Source organism: Sylvia atricapilla, chromosome 14 (assembly GCF_009819655.1).
Source record: "Sylvia atricapilla isolate bSylAtr1 chromosome 14, bSylAtr1.pri, whole genome shotgun sequence".
NCBI classification, from domain to species: Eukaryota; Metazoa; Chordata; class Aves; order Passeriformes; family Sylviidae; genus Sylvia; species Sylvia atricapilla.
The window spans coordinates 16,147,149-16,171,087 of record NC_089153.1 but is presented as its reverse complement, the minus strand read 5'-3'; the positions used below and the strand labels follow the sequence as shown (position 1 = coordinate 16,171,087).

General features: G+C 48.1%; 2 protein-coding genes across 2 annotated transcripts in view; both read left to right on the top strand.

The window, feature by feature from the left end:
- Positions 1 to 9,363, top strand: part of LOC136367607 (neuronal vesicle trafficking-associated protein 2-like) — a 29,959-nt gene extending 20,596 nt beyond the window's left edge. The window contains exons 4-5 of the mRNA XM_066329379.1: positions 7,070 to 7,180; positions 9,094 to 9,363. Coding sequence (XP_066185476.1) covers positions 7,070 to 7,180; positions 9,094 to 9,285 — 303 coding nt within the window. The 3' untranslated portion in view covers positions 9,286 to 9,363. The remainder of the gene's footprint in view (positions 1 to 7,069; positions 7,181 to 9,093) is intronic.
- Positions 1 to 23,939, top strand: part of LOC136367602 (cytoplasmic polyadenylation element-binding protein 4) — a 175,435-nt gene that overhangs the window by 81,482 nt on the left and 70,014 nt on the right. The gene's annotated exons all lie outside the window — the stretch shown is intronic.

The following is a 23,939-nucleotide window of genomic DNA, read 5'->3' as shown; positions in this document are numbered from 1 at the left end:
ATTGAAAAAACACCTCAAATGAGGGATCTGGAAGGAAGCCTCTTCCAGCATTGCTCAGCTCCTGAAATGGGCTGCCAGGTGTTCTCAGGATGGGGCTTTGGGAAGAAAAGCTCCTTCCTGAGCAGTTCTTGAGCCACCCTACTTTTTTAATTTGGGGAGTCTGCTCCATTTCTTTTGGGGGTAATAGACACAGAATCATTGAATCACCTGGGCTGGGAGGGACCTGAAAGATCACCTAGTTCCAGTGGAAAAGGACTTGAAAAAAATATATTCTTATAAGAGGAGGGGAAAAAGACTTTTATAAACCTGTCTGGTCTGCCAAAATGGCCACGTATTTATCTGGTGTACCCAGAAACAGCATCACCCCATCTCAGCATCCCTGCCTGCTTGATGAAGGAATTTTTTAATGGCGTTAAATGGCAGAAAAGAGAAAGCAAATCCAACAGAGCTTTTTATTTACCTAAATGGAAATTCACTGATACTCATTGGTGAAGCAGCCTCATTTAAAATGGCATTTAGAACTTCCATAAGGAACGGGGGCTTGGAAACGGAGCCATGAATTTTCCATGTTAGGGGTTTGACTTGGCACAGGGAGATGTCACGCAGCCCACAGCTGGCACCAGACACTGTTAAAAAGATCTGAGGCTATTAGTGCCTAAACAGCCACTAGAAATTACATTACATGATGGAGACTGGCTAATATAATTGAGCCAGCTAGTTATTGTGTGCATAATTTAATTATTTGACAAATTGCTTAGAAACACGGTGTGCTCCTTCCACACTTGTGCTGCTCTCACGGCTTCAGGAGGTGCAGAGCAGAGGAATTGCTGGTGGCTCTCCTGGAAAAGAGTTGTTTCTTTTTATGATTTGCAAACTTGGAGAGGTTCTCTGGTGTTGTCATGGTGGGCTGGGGTGTGCAGAGATGGGAGAGCCCAGGGGGACATGGCTGGAGGGGAAAATGGCTCAGAGACAGCCAGTGCTGTTCCTAGGGGAGTCTTCTGAGGCTTTGGGGTACTTGGATAAATGAGCCTCTCGACTCTGGGAGAGCTCTGGGCTTTGATTGCTGGGCTGAAAGGAACCCAAGGAATAAAGGAGCAGAGAATCCCAGAATGGTTTGGCTTGGAAGGGACCTTAAACCCATCCAGTGCCACTCCCTGCCATGGGCAGGGACACCTTCCACTGTCCCAGGGTGCTCCAAGTTCCATCCAGCCTGGCTTTGGGCACTGCCAGGGATCCAGGGGCAGCCACAGGGCCTAATCACCCTCACAGTAAATGTTTTTTTCCTAATATCCCATCTAACCCTACTCTCTGCCAGTGTGAACCCATTGCCTCCTGTCCTGTCGCTCCAGGCTCTTGTAAAGTCTCTCTCCATCTTTCCTGCAGCTCCTTCAGGCCCTGCAAGGCCACAATTGTGTCACCCCAAAGCTTCTCCTGTCCAGGCTGGACAATCCCAGCTCTCCCAGCAGAGCTGCTCCATCCTCTGCTCACCCTGGAGCCTCCTCTGGGCTCTCTCCAGCAGCTCCAGGTCCTGCCTGTGCTGGGCCCAGGGCTGGGGCAGAATCCCAGCCCTTTTCCTGCCGCCCCCTGAGGATCAGCCCAGGAGCAAATGGGAGAAGTTTCTGGCCCCCAGGATGATCCCATCCTCATCTGTTCTTATGAGAACTGGGGCCAGATTGGTTTATGGTTATGAATTGTAAATTAAAAGAAAAAAAAAAATCCCATCCATCCTAAAACTTCATTAAGAAACCTCGCAGCACTAAGGAGTATTTTCCCATAGCCCTAAAAACATAGACACATGACTGAGGACATTTTCCTCTTACAAAGCATCTCCTAAACAATGCTTCTAAAGAATCTGGACATCATCTGGAATAAAGCTGTGCTGTAATAATAAAGAACAAATCCTACATCTTCTTGAGCAGTACCAAGCAAATCTGAAGACCCAATTGTGTCATTTTTTTTTTGCAGTTAGCCTTTCAAAATTTCGGAGGCGAAGCTGTTGCCAGAAGATCAGCAAAATCAGCAACTTATTACAAAAATATTTCGAACAAGGGGGAGTGAAATGACATTTTTGAAGAAGTGCAGTCAGATCATTTTCACTGCCAGGGTAGATCAGGGTGTCTGGGTGCTGAGCAAGGCACCACAACAGTTCTTTGATGGAGTTTGAACAGTGGGGCAGCTCCTCCTGGGGTGTGTTTGGGGGGTTCCTCATCCCCTGTTTGATCCATCTCAGTGTTCTGGCAGCCTGTGCCTCCCTCCCTGCCAACACACCGGAGTTTTCTCTCAATCACAACCTGGATTTGAGTGCTTTGCACTTGGATTCCATCCTGGAATACACAGAAACCACCAGGATAGCTGGATCCAGGAGCTCCTGATCCTTTAACTGTACCTCTCCCATGTGGAAATCTGATGGTGTCAATCTTCCATCTCATTATCAGCTGGAAGAAGTTATGGGATGAAGGTGAAAAAAAAAAAATTGCCCTCCTGAATTTTTCATTGTCAAGCAGAAATCCTTATAATGGAGTCAGGAGTGCATGGATGTATTTGGATGCCCTTAGATGATTTTGTGATTTTTTTTTTTTCTGCAAGTTAACTGGCTTGTCAGGGATTGATGGGTTTCCAGGTGTAATGGAATTGCCATAAACTATAGGAAAAGCTTTGCTGCCTCTCCAAGCACGGCTCTTAAGCTCCTCTCTGAAATAACCTTGACAGAATATCTGCCAGTTTTGTTCATAACAAAATTCGCCTTGTTCTTTGCCTTTCTTCTTCTACAAAGAGAAAAATTAAAACCAAGAGAACTTCTTCAGCTGAATTGCCTATTAAAGGTCACAAAATTTCCCAATACCCAGCAACACTGAAGGTATCCTGTAGAACCAGACATGGCAGCAGCAGTGGAATCCTTTCCTGATAAAGTGGAATTTTGCGAAAAGGCTGAGAAGAGTTCAGGCACAAAAACAGGCACCAGAGGCTTCTGAGGTCTCTAATTCACATTACAGCTTCAGAAAGTAGGGAAATGGTGCAGAATTTTGTAGGGACTTTAATGATTTTGTATAATTTTCTGTGATAAGGGATCTCTGCCTCTTCTCTGGGGCTGGCTGCTTTTCCTGTAGGCAGCAAGATTTGGTTGGCATCTTCTTGGCTCTGCTCCTGGTTTAAGTCTGTATAAACTGGGAGAAAAGTGTCCAGAGTCAAACAGTGATTTACCAAATCTAGAAATAAAATCAGGCCTGATATCTGAGAAGTGCCACCCACGCTGAAAGAGGGGAAGTTCAGGTTGGATGTTGGCAAGAGATTCTTCCTTCCGGGGGTGGTGGATCCCTGGCAGTGTCCAAGGCCAGGCTGGATGGAACTTGGAGCACCCTGGGACAGTGGAAGGTGTCCCTGCCTATGGAATGAGATGATCTTTGAGGTCTCTTCCAAGCCAAATCACTCCATGATTATATAAACTATGAATAAGGAATAAAACTAAAAACCTTGCAATGGAAAAAGCTGTTAAATGGATGCTCTGCTGTTTGGATGTGCCATTGTTCTCTGGTTGCCTTTTAAATTAGGCTTTGTACTGGAGTGAGAGAGGGGAAAAAGGGAATTTTTGATGAAAAAGGAGATCCTGGGCAGCTGATGAAATGAAAGAGGATGCTTCCAGAGGCTGCATGAAAGCCAGGTTAGCTGGAACACCACTGCAATTAGACATCCTCTGCCTGGCACAAAACCTGCTGGCACCTGATGTCCTGCTGCCTGGTGAGGATGGATCCTTTTATTCATCTGTGCTGTGTAAAAATGCAAAAAAAAAAAAGTTCATTATCTCTGGGAAAAGGGGGGAACCACCCCCAGTATGCTGCTGTTGGTGGGAGCTTGCCATCATCCTTCATGGATGTTAAGGGCCTCTTCCCACATTTTTTGGAGGATGAGGGAAGAGTTTTTGCTGTGGTAATGATGTTCTCTGTTCCCTCTTCAGGGAACGTTTGGGAATCATGTGAGATTTTGAGGAGAGGGCAGGAAAATCCCCCCCCTTTCTTTCGCCCACTCGAGCAGTCACACGTGACAGATTCATGCCTGCAGCACTTCTAGGTTTTATCTGCTCACTAAATTTTATTTCCCCTCTGTGAGTGTTTATATTGCTTAGAGATTGCCAAGGTTCGTGTTAATCATAAAAAAAAAAAAAAAAAAAAAGTGGAAGTTTATTAGGTATTGCAGCTCTGTGATTCTTTGGTGTTTGAATGTTAATGAAGCTTTCCATGCTCTGGAATATTTGGAGAGGTGGATCTGAGCTCTGCCATGGCAGAATATCCAGGGGTGGGTTTTTCTTCCCTTTCCTTTGGGGTTGAACATCTTACATGACATTTCATCCGGAGCAGATTTCCCCCATTTATCAGCAGGTGTAATATTGTCACACCAATTCTGAGAGCACAGGAAAGGCAGGAGGGTGAAAATGGGCTCAGTTACACCCTGAGGGGAAGGGACAGCTCAGCACAGGGACCTGCTCCTGGGCCATCATCAGTTGGGTGGCAGCACTTGGCCAGAGCAGAGGGGAATTTGTCATTTTTAGGGACTCAGTGGGCAGACAAGAGGAAGGAACCTCACAAATTGCACTTCTAGTGGTTCTTTCATAGGCTGTGCATGCACGTGGGATTTAGCAGAAGAACCATGAAGAAACATTTATTCTCACTCCAGACTGCTCAGTTCTTTCTTCTTCTGAAGGCTGAGTTTCAAGCAACGTTTCTTTTCTCATTGTACATTTAATTCGAGGCAGAGTAGCCAAACTGGAGAGCTGAGCACTTCTTATTTCTGAATTTCTAGCCAGGGCTGCCCCTCAGCACTGGCTGTGGTAGAACAAGATGTACACCTTGTTCTAGCCCCTTCAGATTAACCTCCAAGGACACTCGTGTCATTGTCATCATGGGTTTAGTGCCTACACTGGAATTAGAGGAAGTACCAGGCTCCCCTTTGGAATGAGGAGGAGTTGATGGACGTGTTCTACTGACCTATCCTCAGGATTGTGGTGGTTCTTTACGGGGAGGGATCTGTTTTTCCCTACAGGTCTCCTGTAGGAAAAAGCAGAGCGTATTTAATCCAGGAAGTCTCTCTTTTTTTTACTATTTCAAAGGGATTTTTTTTCATGTGTAATACAACTTCTTTTAGAGACACAAATCATGTCAAATTCCATTTACATCTGCCTTGAATCCAGCTGAGCCTTTATCACCATGGAAAGGGACAGACTCCCCCCGGTTGGGAACCCAAGGGCTGCTGTAAAACTGCTCTGAAATATTTCTATTCTAATTTTTCTTGGTCAGACTGGTGCAGTTCATAACACTGCACTCCTTTTGTGCCACAGATCCCTCTGCAGCTCTCCAGGACTCCCTGACAGTGTTCTGGATCCAGCAGTAAATGCTGCTCCCTCTCTTGCTGCCTTTGGCTTAATTGACCCATTTTGCAGCAGATGAGGCCCCAAGGAGAGGTTAATCCAAGCAGGAACATTAAAAGGCAGGTCAAGGCTTCAGTGAACTCTTTGTCCTTGGCAAAGCCTCTTAGCCCCAGTCTCACCTTTTTACCCTTTTTTCTAAAATATTCTGATTTAACAAGGAATTCAGGAATCTCTCCTGGCTAGATAAAGAGTCTCCATTGCTCTCTCTTCCTTGAGTTTTGGATGTGATGGATAAGATTTGATGCCAAGGATACAAATTTGCTTTCACCCTTTTGTCCTAACCAGCAGAATTGTAGCTCTGGATCTTCCAGGAGTAATCCCAGTGTGCTCTGTAGGAGCCCTTCAGCAGGCACTTCATCTTTCTGGGAGTTTGCTGGGAAATTCCTGCCCTGGCAGCAATTCCAGTGGCCCCTGGAGTCCCTGCAGGATAACAAATCCCACTGGTCCCAGGATGGAAGGGGAGAATCAGAGCAGATTTCAATGTAAATTATTAAGCAATTAATAATATTTACTGATCTGCTATTACTAATATTTCATAATATTTCTGGTGCAAAAATAAGATTACATCAATTAATTCTGAGCTAAAACCAGCCTGCTGTTTATTACTGCTGTTCTTGACAAGCCTGTCCCCTCTCCTCTAGGAATTCTCAGTGTTTTCTCACTTTCTGCCATCACCTCTCCTGCAAGTTAAATCTCCTGTAGATAGATAGGATGCATAGATCAGATCCTGCAAAATCCTGGTGCAGCCAGCTCTAAGTTAGACACTTGGAATCCAGAGCCATTTATGCTGCATTTGTGGAATTATGGGACCAAGGAAGCTTTGGGAAAGGGGAGGATGGGAGTGTTTTACATCTCCTTGGTCAGTCCTTGAGGACTAGAGAGCTCAGCAAAAATCAACACTCAGGGCCTCAGTCCAGACACTGAGCAGGGACAGAAAACTTGCTGTTGGATGAACTGTTCAGGAGGGAGCTGGAAAAGCTGGAGAGAAGGGAGCTCCAGCAAAGGCACAGACGTGTGCAGCAGAGTGTCCTGCTGGGCAGTGAGGAGAGGGGAATGTTTGCTCCCCAAAGGGGGAATTGTGGCTGGTACCTCCAGCCCCAGCATCTGCTCTTGGCCTTGCTGTGGGATTTTGTCAGTAGTCAGGGTGTTGTCCTTTTACAGCTTGGAGGAATAGAGAGGGATCCCCTTTCTCCTGCAGGGCACGACTGATCCTGGTGGAATTGCCCAGGAGGCACAAAAGGCTGTGAGCTACAAAGACCTCTCTGCTCCTGCCTCTGCTCCCAGAAAAATGGGATCTGCCATGGGCACTTTATCCACACCTCACTCCTGGAATATGGGCTCTGGCTGCTGCTGGGCCAGAGCTGAGAGCGTGGCAACACAAAGGCTCCCAGAACACCAAATATACAGCAAAATCTACATTTGCCAAGGGTTAAACACAGGAATGTTGGAAGTCCGTGGGGGGATGGGGATGATGTGGGAATCCAGGATATTGGATCCAGCATTCAGTCAATTACCATGCTTAGTTAAGTACTGCACGGTGGAGTGAAGGCTGCAGTCTGTTAGAATGTCTGTTCTTATAAGTCATTTAATTATGAGGTTGCTCGTATGCCATTTTAACATATGTACAGTAACATTATCCCTCTTTTCTAGGTCACCATCCTCATAAGCCTGGCTCTTGCATTCCTTGCCTGCATAGTGTTCCTTGTGGTGTACAAAGCCTTCACTTACGACCACAGTTGCCCAGATGGATTTGTTTATAAGGTAAGGAACTTCAGAAGGATGAATTGCCCGAGCTAATGACAGGCTTTAATTGCCTGCATGGTTATAGCCCAGGCTGCTTTTTTTTCTTTTCTTTTCTTTTTTTTTTTTTTTTTGACCAGGCCAAACAGAACATTTGGCAGGAATGTGTGTTGAGATGGAAAAAAAAAAAAAAAAAGTGTTCTGGGAAATGTGGACGTGCATCTGACTCCATCAGCTACTGTTACAGTGTAATTGTTGGGATTAGCATTTGGTGAACACTACAGACAGATGTTCAGCAACAATCCCTCATATTTGTGAATGGATTTATTGCAGCTGGGATCCTGCATTTGCTTCCCACACTCCCGAGTAACTGATGTTTACTGGCACACATTGTAATGCAAAACAAACTGCTGCAGTGCTGACACTCTGCCCTTTGTGAAAGAAATCCAAATTTGCCCAAGTAGTTCACTTGTAGGTGCTCCAGAGCCTTTATCAAGAACAAAATCATGTAACAATTGCTAAACTCCAGTGATTTTATATTGAATATTCATGGAACTGTTTGTCTGGTCTGCTGAGATTAAAAAAAAATATATATATTTTGCAAAATAATTAACTGACTTCTCACTGTGAATAAATTCATGAATTCACAGGAGTCTTGACCACAGAAGATCCTGTGTATCTTCTGAACCCCCAGAAGACTGGGGATGATATGTGAGCTGGAAAATAGAGTAAGATGTTGGTGTATTAATCATTGTGAATTATTCTCTTAGGTTATATAAAAAGGGAGAATTGGAATTATTCAGACTGGAAAAGAAAAAGCTTTGGGGTGACCTAATTGTGGCCTCCAGTACCTGAAGCTGGTACAAGAAAGATGGAGAGAGACTCTTTCCAAGGGCCTGGAGTGTCAGGACAAGGGGGAATGACTTCAAAGTGACAGAGAGAAGGTTTAGTTGGATATTGGGACAAAATCCTTCCCTGTCAGGGTGGTGAGGCCCTGGCACAGAGAATCTGTGGCTGCCCCTGGATCCCTGGAAGTGTCCAAGGCCAGGCTGAGCAAGGCTTGGAGCAGCCTGGGATAGGAGAAGGTGTTCCTGGCCATGGCAGGGGTTGGAATGAGATGAGCTTTGAGGTCTGTTCACAGAGTCATGAATTCCAGAATCAAATCCAAACCTTGTGATAAGATCTGACCCACTGGGCTGTGCCATCCCCAGCCAGGTGCTCATCCCACAGCTCAGGTAACCCTCTCTAACAGAGCAGCACAAAGCAGATTTGCTGCCTCTGCCTGTCCCCTGCCTGTGTGGGGATTAAATCTGCCCTGGGAGGTGCAGAGCTCTTGGCCAGCAGGTGAGCAGAGCTGTCAGCCCGGCCCCATCCTCAGTGTCACCCCTGCCCCATCCTCAGTGTCACCCCTGCCCCATCCTCACTGTCACCCCTGCCCCATCCTCACTGTCACCCCTGCCCCATCCTCAGTGTCACCCCAGCCCCATCCTCAGTGTCACCCCTGCCCCATCCTCACTGTCACCCCTGCCCCATCCTCAGTGTCACCCCTGCCCCATCCTCACTGTCACCCCTGCCCCATCCTCACTGTCACCCCTGCCCCATCCTCAGTGTCACCCCTGCCCCATCCTAAGTGTCACCCCTGCCCCATCCTCACTGTCACCCCTGCCCCATCCTCAGTGTCACCCCTGCCCCATCCTCAGTGTCACCCCGGCCCCATCCCCAGTGTCACCCCTGCCCCATCCTCACTCAGCCCCGCATCGCTGAGCCCTGCTGCCATCGGGGTTGCCAATAGCAACAGGTTTGGAAGGCTGAGCCGGGCTCGGTGCATTCCCAGGACACCGAGAGGCAGCTGCAGCGATGTCAGTGCAAACAGGAGCCCCCTGAAAAAGCCGATGGCATCATCACTCTGCTTCTCTTGCTTTTCCCCCTCCCAGCACAAGCGCTGCATCCCCGCCTCGCTGGACGCCTACTACTCGGCACAGGATTCCAACTCCCGGGGCCGGTTCTACACCGTCATCAGCCACTACAGCATGGCCAAGCAGACCAGCTCCCGGGCCGTGTCCCCCTGGCTGCCCTCGGCCTCGGCCAGCCACGACAACAAGGCTGCCAAGACTGAAGGTCATTAAAGGGACGGAGCCGGGAGGGCGGCGGGGGGACAACACGGCGTTGCTGAGCCTCCCCTCGGGGCAGGAGTGAATCCAACCCACGTGTGCAGGATCAGCTTTCATGGGTATTTCTTTTCGTGCGTTGTTCTCGTTGATTTGTAACCGAGTCGAGCTCTTGTACAAAGGCATGTTTGATGTTGACTGTACCTTAACGATGTAAAAATATTTTTAAATCATTGCTTAACTATTTGTTAGAAAAATAAATTAAAAAACAAAAAAAGCGAGTTAGGCGAAGAGCCAGAGAGGATAAAAGCAGCAAAGAGAATCTCACCAAGTTTTGTCAGTGCTGGAAAGCTGTGACAGAGGCTCCACACGCAGTGAAGGAAGAGCTGGAATCCTTTCAAGAGGGGTAGAGAGAACCTGGTACAAAGACGTGGTGGTGCTGTTTGGTTTGCCAAAGGGGAAATATTTTGCTGTCAGATTGAATCCAGTGTCAGTGTTCATTCACTGACAGAGAAACACAAGCATCCCCTCCTTCCCCAGACAGGCCCACATGCAAACACAAACCCTGCACAGCGCCACAAGGAAATCCAGAAAGTTCCTGGTGTTCCTGATGAGCCACCAGAGTGCTGCTGGTCCTGGCCAGGCTCTGAGGCTGAAATCCAGATTGCTGCTTGGGGATGGAGCAGGATATGAGGGCAGGCAGAGGCTGCTGTAGTGAAATCTTGGATAAACTTAGGAGCACAGGACTCAGAGCCAGGAGTTCAGGACTCTGCTTCTTCTTCTGGCATAGATTCCCTGCATGAGCTTTGGCCATCTCCATGAGGCTTCTTCCTTTGGGACCTCTCTCCTGAGGGTCACCAAAACTCAAAGAAATGCCATTATGATCAGAAGAGCATCTCAAAAATGCTGCTAGTATTGAGCCTCTAACTTTTCAGCCCCTAATTTTCCCATGAAATGGGATGCTCCTGCTTCCCTCCTTCAGCTTCAGCTCTTTCAGCATTTCCTGTCATTCCAGGTCACTAGAGAGAGGTACAAATCAAATCTCTGCTTGCAAACCCAGGGCAGACCCCAAGCTTAATCCATCCCTACCCAGAGTAACACATCCTCTCCCCACAAATGGCACTTGAGATTAGTGCAGGCTGGTGGGATTTAAAACAACCCCCAGGATTCTCTTTTTTCCAGTCTGGAAGAGCAGGGAGAGCTGAGCAGCAGGAGCAGAGTGCACAGGCAGGGCAAGGCTCACCTTGGCCTGAGCTGCTTTTTCAGATTTTTGGCTAGACTGGGATGGAAAATAGGAACTGACCCCTTCTTCCCTCGCATTGGGCAGTTTTGTCCTCCATGTCAGAGACAGTGGGCAGTGTGTGAGGGCAGAACTCCTCAGTCCTGCAGGCATCATGAGAAATAACTGTATAGTGTAGCTAAAACTGTAGTGCCAAACGCCATCGTCTGACTCCCTCTCCTCCCTCCCCTTTCCACCTGTAAATTCATTTCTCACTCAAAATGTACAAACCACCCTCCTCCTCCACCGACAGCCCCAACTCCAGCAAAACCACTGAACAGTTTATAATTTTGTGGTGTATTTTTTGTCAGTAGGTAGCAGAGACTGAAGTATTTTTTGGTGTAATTCTTGAACTTTTCTGACGGGATTAAAATAAAGTTCGATGTGACTGAGCGTGGCTCCCGTGGGTTTTCTTGGCACCCCGTGCCCTGAGATGAGGGCTGGGATTTGTGTGGTGCTGCCAGGCAGAGGCTGCACCTTGCACCAGCCCCAAGGTGACTCTGGATTTCAGGAGACATTTCCAGAGCTTCCCATTTAGCCTGGATTTTATTCCCTGTATTCTCACCCGTTTCCAACAGGAAAATTGCAATTAAACTGCAGCTCATCTCCTACTGTTTTACAGTGGAGCTCCATTCCCATGTTAAAGGGAATTCCTTCCAATGGACTTCCTGCCCCTTTTAAAACCAGTGGATTACAGGGACTTTTCCTGGCAGCAGTGCCTCCCTTCCCAAGCATTCCTTGGAATGGAGGGTTAAAGGAAATCCAGCTGACAAACCAAGGGCCACAGCTGAACTTTGGGAAAGTTGAGCTCTGTACCCAAACTCCGCAGCTTGATTTGTAACAAACCCACAGCTGTATTCATCTCACATGCTTCAGAAAGCAGATTGTGTTGCCTCAAATCCTGCTTTGAAATGGAATGATAGCCTGGCATTAAATTGACTCATTCCCAAAGGCTGAAGAACATTTTATAAAACCTTTGGATAGCTTTCCTTCTGAAAAAAAAAAAAGAGAGTATTCAGAGTTGTGAAATTGAGCTACCGCAGGAGAAAAACCACTCTGGTGTTAGAGGTCAGCACCGAGTACTTGGGAAATGTATTAAAAGGATCCAGTGCTGTGCAGGATTGAGTCACAGGATAATTTAACCATGGAATTCTATTGCCAGTTGCCCAGTAATACTCTGTTTACTTGAATCAGAAAAACCCAGGAATCAAATCACTTGAATTAAAAGGGTTCTAGCTATTACTAGATAAGTGAGTCAGTGGGGATAACCATTCCTATGTAATAAGGGAAAGATCAAAATCTGTATAGAGCAGAATAAAAAAAAAAAAAAACAAAACCAACCCAACCAAGAAAGACTTGGAGAAAGTAAAAGAAACCAAATAACTCAACTCCTGCTGCAAGTCCCATCACTGTGAATATTGTTATTGCAGCTTCTCTACAAGCTGCAGTTGAGCTTCCAAGATTCAGCCACATATTTTTAATCAGGGCAACAGGGAGAAAATCGGAATTGTAGTGCATCATCTTATTATTTCAGTCTTTAACAGCCTCCTTCAAGGTTGATCATGAGTTTTCAGCTCTGATTAAAGAGCGTGCTGGTGACAGCCTGGGCTCATCAGGGCTGTGGCTCTCTGTGCAGCCTGAAGCTCTTGAGGGGCTCTGGAGAGAGATGTTTTCCTGAGCTGTGCCTGGGTGATCTGGGGAACAAGAGCCCTCCCTGTGCCTCCCAACATCTCTGTGATGGCCAAGCCCAGCAGCTCCTCACTCTGTGCCTGACCCTGCTGCAGCAGGAATCTCTTCAGGGGATCTTCTCCCTTGTAGTAGAGTTTGAACTCATCCCCCAAAATTCCCCTGCGCCTGGAAGAGTTGTCAGTCGTGCAGGGATGGGTGCCTGTTTGTCTGCCCCACTGGAGTGGCAGGAGGGGTGGAAGGAGAGCTGGCAGCACAGGGATGAGCTCAGCTGGCATCCAGGGCATCGAGGACAGGCAGCAACCCTGGGGAACAACTGGCAGAAAATGGAGGGAAAAAAAAGAACTCCAGCAAAGTGTGGTGATGGCATGGTGGGAGCTCAGCTGAGCCCAGCCCTGGAAGGAGAAGGGAGGGAAGGAACTGTGGCTCTTGGAGCTTGTGGTGCAGAGCAAGAGAAATGGTGGAGTCCAGGGCATTCCTCTGGGTGCCCTGAGAGGCCACAGACCTTGGCAGAGAGGTTTGGGACTCGAGCAAGAGGGTCTTGGAGCTGTACAGGGGGGTCTTGGAGCTGTACAAAGGAGTTGTAGTAGACCCTGGCACAGAGCCCAGGAGGACACTGCCTTTGACTTCAGCCCATGGGAACAGCTTCCAGCATTGAGAGAAAAATTGCAAACCATAAAGGTGTGAAAACAGTAGTTTAGCTTAGCACAGGATGAAAAATTATGTAGTTTTGGGTTTTTAGAATGTAGGTACATGGGAGATAAAATGGAGGATTTAGGGTGGTGACCTGAGTTCTTCCTTCTTCTCACTGTTCCATCTTCTGGTGACAGTGGCACAAAGTAGTTTAAGGAGGTTGGGTCAGAGTAGAGTTGACCCCTTTAGTACAGGTGATAGATATTGGAACAGAACTGTAAACAGGTGATATGTAGTTTCCTGTATGAAGGGGCTGCAACATCCCACTGTGACAGGAGTCACCTCGTGTCCCAGCTGCTGTTCAGATCCCTGGAGCTGGGCCTGGAGAACATTGTGAGATGTGAAATAATAAACAACACCAGAAATCAAGAAAACAAGAAGACTCTTGAAGACTCTGCTTCTTTCTTGTGACCTGGCTCAGGTCTGACAGAGGCAAAAAACTCTTAACCACCTTAATCTCAGGTAAAGAACCGAACCTGAGAGAGAAAAAGAAATTGGCACCTGCCAAGGCGTGGAAGCAGGAGCTGCTTTTGTGCTGTAACCCCGTGACCCTGAACCACTGCATCCTCCTCGCCTGACGGAGCCTGCCTGGTTTTGGGACAGCCTCTCTGAACATCTGCAGTGCCCTGAGGGCAATCACTCCAGCGCTGACTCCAGTCCCCTCAGATTCCTGCAAAACCAGGGCGAGCAGAGGAGGTGCCCACGGGGCACAGGGGCACAAACAGCTGAGCTCTGTCTGTGCGGGGTCTTGGAGGTCACTTTGTGCTTTGGCTTCCAGAGACAGCTCAAGGCACTGCCCTGAGATCAGAGAAGGAACAGTCTCTGTCCCTTTGCATGTGATTTTTCATCCCCTTTATCCTCCCCCGTGCTTGCCAGCTGTTCCTGGTTTGTAAGAATACCTCCAGTGATAAGTGTAAGGGTCGTGCACTGAGCTGTCTACAATCACATTTTATACGATTAGTCAGGGGTTTTTAAAGCACCCTAATTATTACAGTCAAACTGGATTAAGCCATTCCTCTAATAGATTTTTCAGTTCCTGTAAAATAGGCCAGGGAAAATGACTTACGGGAGGAGCTGGGGGAAGGAAAGGCTCCTTCCTTCCTTCTCTTTGCCCTTTGAGTTTTAAAAATGCCAGCAGTGACAGGGGCACTACAGGGATCCCACTGGGAGCAGGGTTGGGGTGTCTGGCACTCGGTTCCCCTTCTCACCAGCACTTTGAGGGCTAAAAGAGCTCAAATCCTTTTGATTTAAAATGTTACTTCAGCGGGGAGGGTGGATGACAAGTCATTTGAGAGGGTGTGGGTTGCTCCTTCATGGAAAATAATCCACGGGAAGCACGGGAGGGTGGGGAGTGCAGCTCCCTTGTGGCTGAAGCTCTGCTGCTGGGGAAGGCTGGGCAGGATTAGTGCAGGATTTGTCCAGATGGTGATGGGGGAAAGCTGAGAGAGAGAGGACATGGAAAAGCCTCTTAGCAGAGAGTACACGGTTCATCCTGGCACAGGCAGTGCCCTGCCCTGCCCCAATGGGCATCCCCATCCCAATCCCGCTGCTGGATCTGCAGGATCCGTGTGCTGGATGTGCTGCCTCCATCCAGGGGCAGAAACCGCAGCCCTGGGCCTTGCCCTGCCCTGACAGAGTGTGAGCCCCACTGGGGTGAGCAGGACTGGGAACCTGCAAACTGAGCAGCCCCCAAGAAAACACTGACCCCAGTTCTGGACAAATCACCTGTGGAGGCTTCCCGTGGCACCAGGGAGGGATGGTGACATTGTGACATTGTCCCTCAGTGCTCTGTCCCTCCATCCTCACAGGCTGTGCAGGGACAGCACGAGTGGCCACAACCTGCTGGGGCTCTGAGGTCCCACAGCTCCGTGCAGGGAGGATTTCCTGGGGTGAATGGGGCAATGCCAGCAGCAATTCCAGCAGATCCCAGCACAGGCGGCACCCAGGGGCTGGAGCTGGGGCTGCACCAGTGCCACAGCCCTGCTGGGTCACTGTGTGCCTCCCCATGGCCTCGGAGCCCCAAAATCCAAACTCCCGAAAGCCTTGCAGCCCCCAAATCCCTTCTGCCCCCAGCTCACCTGGGGCAGAGCCACGAGCTGTCCCTGTCACTTGGGTGGCAGCAGCAGCAGCTCGGGGCTCTCTGAACCCTCCCTGCCAGCCCCTCCAGCCGTGGCCACGTCTCCCTGCTGGGTAAATTGATTTCTGTGTATGTTTTCTATGCCAGGTTATTACAATTACTCTTCAGGATCCTTTGGGATGAAAGGCTATTATAGAGATGAAAGCTCATTAACAATAAATATAAAGGGTCAAAACTCCCCATAAAAATGTATTAGAAACAGATTTTGGGTTGGAAATGTAAATATAGCATTTGGCAGCAGCCTGGACTGGCTGGTCTGGTGTGTAAGAGAAGCTTAATCCACTGGGAAGATGGGGCTACTTTTATAGTGGAATTACTGGGTGAATTATGGAGTTTAACTCGCTGGAAAAATAACTTCTGCCTACCATCAATAAAAAAGAAGGAATAATTGTTGCAGTGGGGAGGAAGAAGATTCCTCCTGCTAAAAATAGGATTTTTGTGGTAGAGCAGAACAATCTTTGGGAATTTACAATTATAAATGCTGAGGGGAAAAAAATAAAGGTGAAAAGGGAAAATTTGAAATTATAGTGGTAGGAATGAATGTAACTGAACAGTGAGGAAAAACCTACCTTTTTTTTTTTTTTTCCAGATATGTTTTCATAAATTCATATATGAAGGCGAAGCTGAACCTGGCTTTTCCCAAAAACATTTGAAGCACCAACAAATACTTTTTCCTTCTGCCTTGAGCACATTCCAGCTGCCTCACCCACCCAGGGGTGTACATGACCCAACCCTGAGGGTGCCAGGGCTGTTCCTGTATTTCTGCCAGGAGAATGGATCCACGGAGAACCTGAGCAGGGATTTGGGGACACCCTGGGGGACAAGGACCCGAGCAGAGCTCAAACACAGCCTGGACTGGCAGGTGCCAAAGGCTCCCAGCAGCTTTCAGGTGGCACAAACTCATTTTTAGTGCCCCGAGTAAAGGCTGTTCCACAAGGTCCACTTTTCCCCCGTCTCCTCCTCAGGCTGAAGGAGCCCCACAGAGGGAGAGAAGCAGATTTTGGGGGTTTTTGCCGAGGAAAAGGCTCTGTCAGCAGCAGAGGGTCCCGCGGGGCTCTGCTCAGCTGAGCTGACTCAGGCTCACCAAGATGCTGCAGTCACTTCATGTTTAAAGATGCAGCATTCCCTCCTTGCTCCTTGTCATCCCTCGACAAAGGCTTTATTTTTTTTTTTTCTTTTTTGGTGGTTTTGATCAATTGGCACAATCACCGAGACCTTCAGATGGGTAATTAAGACGTTCAAGTCTTTGGCTCGTACACACTGAATTAATGTGTGCGCGCTGTCACCGCTCCCTGCAGCCCACCCCACGATCTGCTCCCTTCTGTGCCTTGGCCAGGCTTAAAAAAAAAAAAAATACCACTGAAGCTTTTTTTCTTAAAAATCAAAACCGACTAAGGCATGCCACTTTAACCTCCCCGAGCTAAATAAACAAAGAAAGGGAGAAAAATCTATTCTGTGCCTTACTGAGCTCCGGGTTTATTGCTTTTCCCCTGCTGCATCCGATGTGCAGAGCACAGCCTGGGAAGAAGGGATGCCTGGCTCCTCAGCACTTTGATTTCCAGGGAAATTTGGGCTGTTGATTTTTTTTGTGTGGGCGCACATTAATGACAGAATCCCGGAATCCCAGGATGGTTTTGGGTTGGGAGGGAACCCAAGGACAATCCGGTTCCATCCTTGCTCCGAGCCGTGCCCAGCCTGGCCTCGGCTGGACACCCGTGAGAGGGGAGGGAGGATCTCGCTGTAATCAGCAGGGACTACACAAAACGAGCGAATTAATTCCAGGGAGAGCGTTTCACAGCCTGTAATTGGGCACCGGGATGGAGCTGGCGCCGGGAGGAGGCTGGTCGAGCATCCCTGACTGCCTGGGATCAGGTTTTCCCGGGGAATCCCAATGATTTTCTTGCTGAGAGGAATAACCCCGGGTTTAGGGGGTTATTAAATCAGCCCCGCTGGTTCCTGGTGGAGAAACACACCTCGAGGTGAAAGGGGAAGGTCAGGGCTCGGGGTGCCGCAGGGATCGCTGCTCGCAGGGGTGGAAAGAGCCTTGGGAAGGGCTGGATCGGGAGCAGCAGAGCCCCAGCCCCTCCGGCCACTGCAGCTGCCAGCAGCGAACAGAACATTTCATTTTGGGTTCTGTTTCTTTGGGCTGTTCGAAGACATCTCGCTTCGGCTTCTGCTGCAAAGAAGAATTGAGATTAAATGCTCCGTCTGTTTTGGTTTATTTTCTTCTCCTTCCTTTTCTTCCCGGTTTATTTTCCTGCCCCGCTGCTGCACGGTCCCACTTGTTCTGACAGAAATCTCTTCTGCCTTTCCCCTCGGTTTGTGGGTCTGCTCTTCCCCCTCTCCCTGCATCGGGATTTTAAACCAGCCCGAGGAATAGAAGCCCCTTTCGGTCCCAATCCCTTCTGGCCACCGATTCCTTTAGACAGAAAGGAGAAAACACAAACTCAGCGTCTGTGTCTGATCCAAACCCTCCTTCCCTCGGGGTGACCTGCCCTGGGCGCCCTGATCAGGGATTTTCCTGCTCTTTCCTTGGGGAAGACCAGGGGTATCCTGCTGAGAGCTCTCACCTGAGATTTCCTCAGTTTTGGTTTAATTTTTTAGTATTAGAGAGATACGGGATGATCATTTCCATCCCTTTAGGAATGATCATTTCCATCCCTTTAGGAATGATCATTTCCAAGCCCTTTAGCTCTGAGGGCTGCTCACAGCACGAAGCTGGAGGAGATGTTGTCCTCCTTCATCTGCCAGCCCAGGATCTCACCCACCTGGACTGGGAACGCCCTAAGAACAAGGTTTGGCTCCAGAATTGGGGGAAGACAAAAAAAAAAGAAAAAAAAAATCCGATTTATTCCCCATAACATCACACTGGCTGCAAATTCTGTCCAGCAGGAGGAGAGGGAAGTTTAGGGGAACTTTTGTCCTGCTGTAAGACAGGGAGGTGTTAATGGCCCCCTGCTCGGGCTGTGTGCTCCCTAAGAGCAGACACAGAGGCATTATCGGGTTAATTATCATAATGAGCGTGTTCTGTACAAAGGTCACTCCACAGCCTGGCCTGGCTTGGGGAAACTGAGGAGGAATAGGAGGGTTTGCCTGTCTGACCCCCTGCACAGAGGGTGCCGAAGGCATCCCAAAATAACCCCATTTCATCCCAAATGAACCCCACTTCATTCCAAACCAACCCCACCTCATCCCAAACCAATCCCACCTCATCCCAAACCAACCCTACCTCATCCCAAACTAACCCTACCTCATCCCAAACCAACCCCACCTCATCCCAAACCAACCCTACCTCATCCCAAACCAACCCCACCTCATCCCAAACCAACCCTACCTCATCCCAAAGTAACCCCACCTCATCCCAAACCAATCCTACCTCATCCCAAGCTAATCCAAGCCCTGTCCAATCTGACCTTGGACATTTCCAGGGGCAGCCTGGAGCTTCTCTGGGCTCCCTGTGCCAGGGCCTCCCCACCCTGACAGAAGGATTTTGTCCCAGTATCCCATCTAACCCCACTCTCTGTCAGTGTGAACCCATTCCCCTTGTCCTGTCCCTCCATCCCTTGTAAATAATTTCTCTCCATCTTTCCTGTGGGTTCCCTTCAGCTCCTGGAAGGCCACAATTTTCAGCAGGATCAGTCCTGCCCTCCATCCCTTGTAAATAATTTCTCTCCGTCTTTCCTGTGGGTTCCCTTCAGCTCCTGGAAAGCCACAATTTTCAGCAGGATCAGTCCTGCTGCCCGGGGGGAACTGAACCCTTTGGAAGGAGCATCCCTGAATCTCCAGCCCTGTGGGAAAGGGAATTCCCTCAGGGCAGCTCTTGGATGTGTTGAAATCAGAAAAAAATCCACCATTGACTGAACCCTCCCAAATTCCTTCCTGCCTGATTTGCAGGTACAGAACTCCTATTTTTAAAGTCATTTCAGGTGTTTCAAACGCTTTTCTTTGGCTCCTGCCTGGTGCTGAGGAGCCTTGCTGCAAATAGTGGCAAATAGCACAAAGGATTTATTCTCAGTTTTACAAAACATTTTTTCCAAGTTGTTTTTGGTGCCACACATGATGTGTGTGATGAAGCAGAGTGGCTGAAGGAAATTTTTGGCTCGTTGTAGAAGTGAGGATGATTTACCCCCAGCTTCCCTGCTAAGGAATTCTGTGCTCACCCCAAATTACAGTGAGTCAGTTTTTTGTCTCATTCTTGTATTCCCCTTCAAAACTGTCTTGCTAAAGCCCCTTGTAGCTCTCTGTGTATCCCAGCAATGCTGAGCACCAAGTGAATTCATATTAATAGAGGCCCTCTGGTCTTTAATAATTCACACCATTGATTTTTTTTTTCCTTGTCTGTATTCCTGCAGTCTCCTGCACCTTTTGCAAATTATAACGTAAACCCAAACTGGGCTGCACTCGGATCTATTTTCCTAATACACTCCCATCATTTCTGCCCTCCAAGGTCCCCTTATCCCAGCTATAACTCTCGTTAATAGTTTTGTCCATTTTCTGCAGTCTTCCTACTCGAGAGCCAAGAAAACTGAGAGGAAATGATTTAACTTAGAGAGGTTGGGAAGAAGGAGCAATTATTCCTCCTGTTCATTGAAGTCTTTTTACCCTCTGCTCTTCAGCACCTGCATTTTGTGAAGATGCCAACACAAGGCAGCAAACACTTGGATCCTCTATTAATTGCTTTAGGGTTCAAGGTCAAAGCTCTGGCATTCCAGAGGGAAAAAGAGTGAAAGGATCGCTGGTGAGGCCTGGAATGACACAATTCCCCCCACCTTGCTGCAGCCACAGCAGTCTGGAACTGAGCTGTGAAAATTCCAGGTTCATGGAGCCTTCTCTTCCTCCTCTTTGCCGTGGCAAACCAGGATGTGCAGCCCCAGCATTGGAGGGAAATTCTGCGGGAAAACCTCCCACTACCTTTTTTTTTTTTTTTTTTCCTCCTTCTTTTTTAGCAGAACAGCTCCTTTTTTTCTTTTTTTTTTTTTCTTTTTTTTTTTTTTTTTTTTTAAGCCTGGAAGTTCTCCGCGGTTCCACGGCGGGAGGAGGCGGTGGAAGGAGGTACAAAGCCGGGGGAGGAGCTGGGGATGGAGGATGCTTCTTTGACACTCTCCCTTTTTCTTCCAAGTGCCGGAAAGTTTAGCGCTTCCACCCACTCCCGGAGGGGGGTTAGGAAAAAGAAATTATTTTCTTTTTTTTTTGGTTTTCGTTTTTTTAATTTTTAATTTATTTTTTTTTATGTGGTTGCCTTTTGTTCCAGCTCCTTCTGCCTTGTGGAGCCCTGATAAGTATCAGGATGAGATCCGCGGTGTTTAAAAGGAATTTGTGCTTCTCTTAAACGGGGAATGCCCCAAATCTCCTCTTGTCTCTACGTTTAACCCCAGGGATGGAGAGGACACAGCCTGGGGTGGGACAGTGCCACCTCCAGCCCTTCCTGGGACACTCCAGGGATGGGGATCCAAACCTCCCTGGGCAGTTCCCATTCCTGAGCGCCCTTTCCATGGAGAAATTCCTGCTGCTGTCCCCCCTGAGCCTCCCCTGGCCCAGCCTGAGGCCGTTCCCTCTCCTCCTGTCCCTGTTCCCTGGAGCACAGCCCGATCCCCGGCTGTCCCCTCCTGGCAGGGACTTGTGCAGAGCCACAAGGTTCCCCCTGAGCTCCTTTTCTCCAGCTGAGCCCCTTTCCAGCTCCCTGAGCTCCTCCTGGGGCTCCAGCCCCTTCCCAGCTCCATTCCCTGGACACTCTCCATCCTCTCCCATTCCCACTGTCTCAGAGCAGAGCTGTCCGTTCGGGAGAATCCCCCCATCCCAGAGCTCCCTTTGCTCAGTTCAGTCCCTCTGGGAAGGACCAGGCTGATGTTCCACTGTTCAGCCCTGCGGAGCCAAGTCCAGAACTCTCCTGAAGAAGAGGGGAAAAAAAGAGAAAAGGGATGGAATGTCAAAACGGGACCCCAAATGTGAAGCATCCTCCTGCCCCTTTCCAGGAGCTGGGATTTCTCTAATGGTGAATTCGGGCGTTTTCTTCACCCAGTGTCTCACCCTGGCAGGGGCAGAGGATTTTACTGACCACCACCCGGAAAAGGGGACCCCAGGTCCCATCTGATCCAAAGAAATTCCTGTAGGGAGGCAGCCCTTTGAGGTAATTAACAGGTCACAGCACCCTTTGGGCCATTAAAGACTCAGCAAACCAAAGGGCCGTGAATTCTGCCAAGGCTAATTCAGCCCTGCTGCATTGAAATAAAAAAGGAGAAAACAGAAATAAACAGGCCCAAAGTCTCTCACACAGCAGCTCTGAGCTATTGCTTTTTTTCTACCATCTGAAATCTTATTAACCTGCGAGTTGTCGAGGGTTTTAAAATTATTTTTTCACTGCGCTTTTTCTTTTCTTGATTTCTTGGTTTGTGCCACAGCCAAACGACTCTGGGGTGAATGAATTCCAAGAAAGCTTTTGAAGTAGTTTGTAAATGCAGCAGAAAATAGTTGTAAACTTAATTGAAAAAGGCAAGAAGAAAGCACAGTCAGCTTTTTTTTAAAAAAAAGCATTGTTCCCTGGGAAGATCAAATGGACATCTAGCTCGTTTTGCATGAAGGAATTAAAAAGAGGAAAACAGAAAAACCCTTTTGGTGTTTGTTCTGCTGGCCCAGGTGAGGTGCAGGCTCTGCTCCTTGGGACAGGATTCCTGTCCCCCACCTCCTGTCCCCTCTTTGTCACCATTTCCCCTTCCCCTCTTGTCCCCAGCTGGGCTGGAGGAAATGTGAAATAATCCAGAGAATTTGCTGTTTGCAGGTCAGTCCTGCACAAAAATCAGCATTTAGGTCACCAAGACCCCCTGAGCAGCCAGGAGCTGTTCAGGAGGAATTCTGCAGTGGTGTTATCACAGAAATGTCAGCTACCAGAAGCTTTTAAAAGAAGTGTTTTAAAGGAGTTAAAGGTCGTTTTTCAAAGAGCCCCAGCCATGAATCCAGACCCTATTCTAGACCCAGATTTCAATTTCCCCGCGGTTCTGATTTCACCTTTTTGTAAGGACTAATGGCTCGATTTTCCAGCTCGAGTGCTTCCAGGAAAACCAGAGTCTCAGAAAATCACAGAGGAGGAGAAACACACAACAGTCTTGTTATGTCACAGCAGCACTGAAAAGAACATTTTTTTGTTGTTGTTGTTGCTAAGAACTTCTTAGATTTGAAATAGGAAAAAAACCAAACCAAACCAAACCAAAAAAAACCCAAAAAAACCCAAAACAAAACAAAACAAAAAAAACCAAACCAAAACAAAAAAAACCAAAAAAACCCAAAACAAAACAAAACCCAAAAAAAAAAAAAAAAAAAAAAAAAAAAAAAAAAAAAAAAAAAAAAAAAAAACAACCAAACCCAAAACCAGAGCAGGGACAGGGAGGAGTGATTTTTGTTCTTCCCCACCACTGAGGCTGGGACCTTGTGTCAAAATTCAGGGCAGGAGAGGCAGAACTTGTGAGGAGAGAAGGAAGAATTGAAGCTGTTCGTGCTCAGGGTTTGAGTCTGAACACACACACTGGAGATGGCTGAGGAGCTCCTGGGATTTCCCTGAGTTTCCCAAGGAAATGGAGGGGAAATTCCCTCACACTGGGAACTCTCTGTGGGTAAAGAGAGAAAAAGTGGGTTCTTTATCTTCTTTTCTGTTAGAGCCCGGGATTAAATGTTCGAGAGAAGGTGTTTGTGTTTGGACTCAGATGTTTATTAGCTCTTATCTGAGTTGTGAGTTCCAGCTAACAAAGTGAAAAATGGCTCTGCCTCTGTGTCTTTCCAAGGTCCTTTAGGCACACTCCTCATAATCCCAGAGCTGTCACTCGGTTTGGGGAGCCTTTTCCATTTGCCCTCAGGTCGTTTGAGGTGTTTGCTTGGCACAGAAAGTCTGAAATTCTCAGTGTTCAGGGTTCCAACAAGAAATGAAACCCAACAACAACAACAAAAAAAACCCAACTCCATTCCCTGGTTCTCTGTTTAACCAGAAATGCCCTGGCAGCATCCTCTGGGAGCCAAATTTGGCCAATTTTCCCTGGACTGCTGTTGCTGGTGTCCCTTCCTGAGCCAGAAAAACGAGTCCTTTTCTCTGCTATCCCTCACCCCAGCTGAGAAATTGCTCTTTTTGCCATGAAAATCCTTCTTCAGACTCTTCCTCCTCCCGCCCCCGGAGCCTCTTGGTGCCTGTCAGAGTTCCCCGGAGCCTGGGGGTGTGAGGAATGGCTCTGAGGACACACAGAGCACGGGGAAAACACTTCTCCTTCCCTGACATCTCAATTTCCCCGCAGGAGGCTCAGCCAGCCTGGGCTGGGGCCGCGTGTGGCTGTGAAATCCCACAGCAGAGGTGGCCTCAGACCTGCGCAGCCACCAGAGCTGCACTTTGTCACCTCCCTGGGGACAAGCCAGGGCTTTCCTCGTGACAGAACATCCTAAAGGCTTGTGGCCATATTTTATAATTTTATAATTTTAATTTCCCCCCCCACTGATGCTGATCAAATCTGTTTTTCCTGTTGTGAGTGGAGGGGTTGCCTTTGGCAACATCAGCACTTGATGCTACGTAACCTCCAAAAACGGGGCGTGGAAGAAGGAGAAGAGCTGTGTGAGCTGAAAAATGAAAGCTGAAGTGGAAATTTTGGCTCTTTCCCCCTCCCTGCCTTTCCAGGGGTTGCCATTCTGCGCAGGAACTTGTGTGCTACAAGATGGAACAGGCAGTGCGTTTTTTAATCTGATAAATAATCTGATGTCCCAGATTCCTCCTGCAGCATGAAAATGAGTTAAGACTTTTTAGGATCCTTGCTAAATCAACATCTTCAGCTTTTTTTAAACCTCCCATCACTGAAATGTCTGGCTGCCAAAATAAATAATAATCCTTCCTCCCGAGCGTCTTCATAA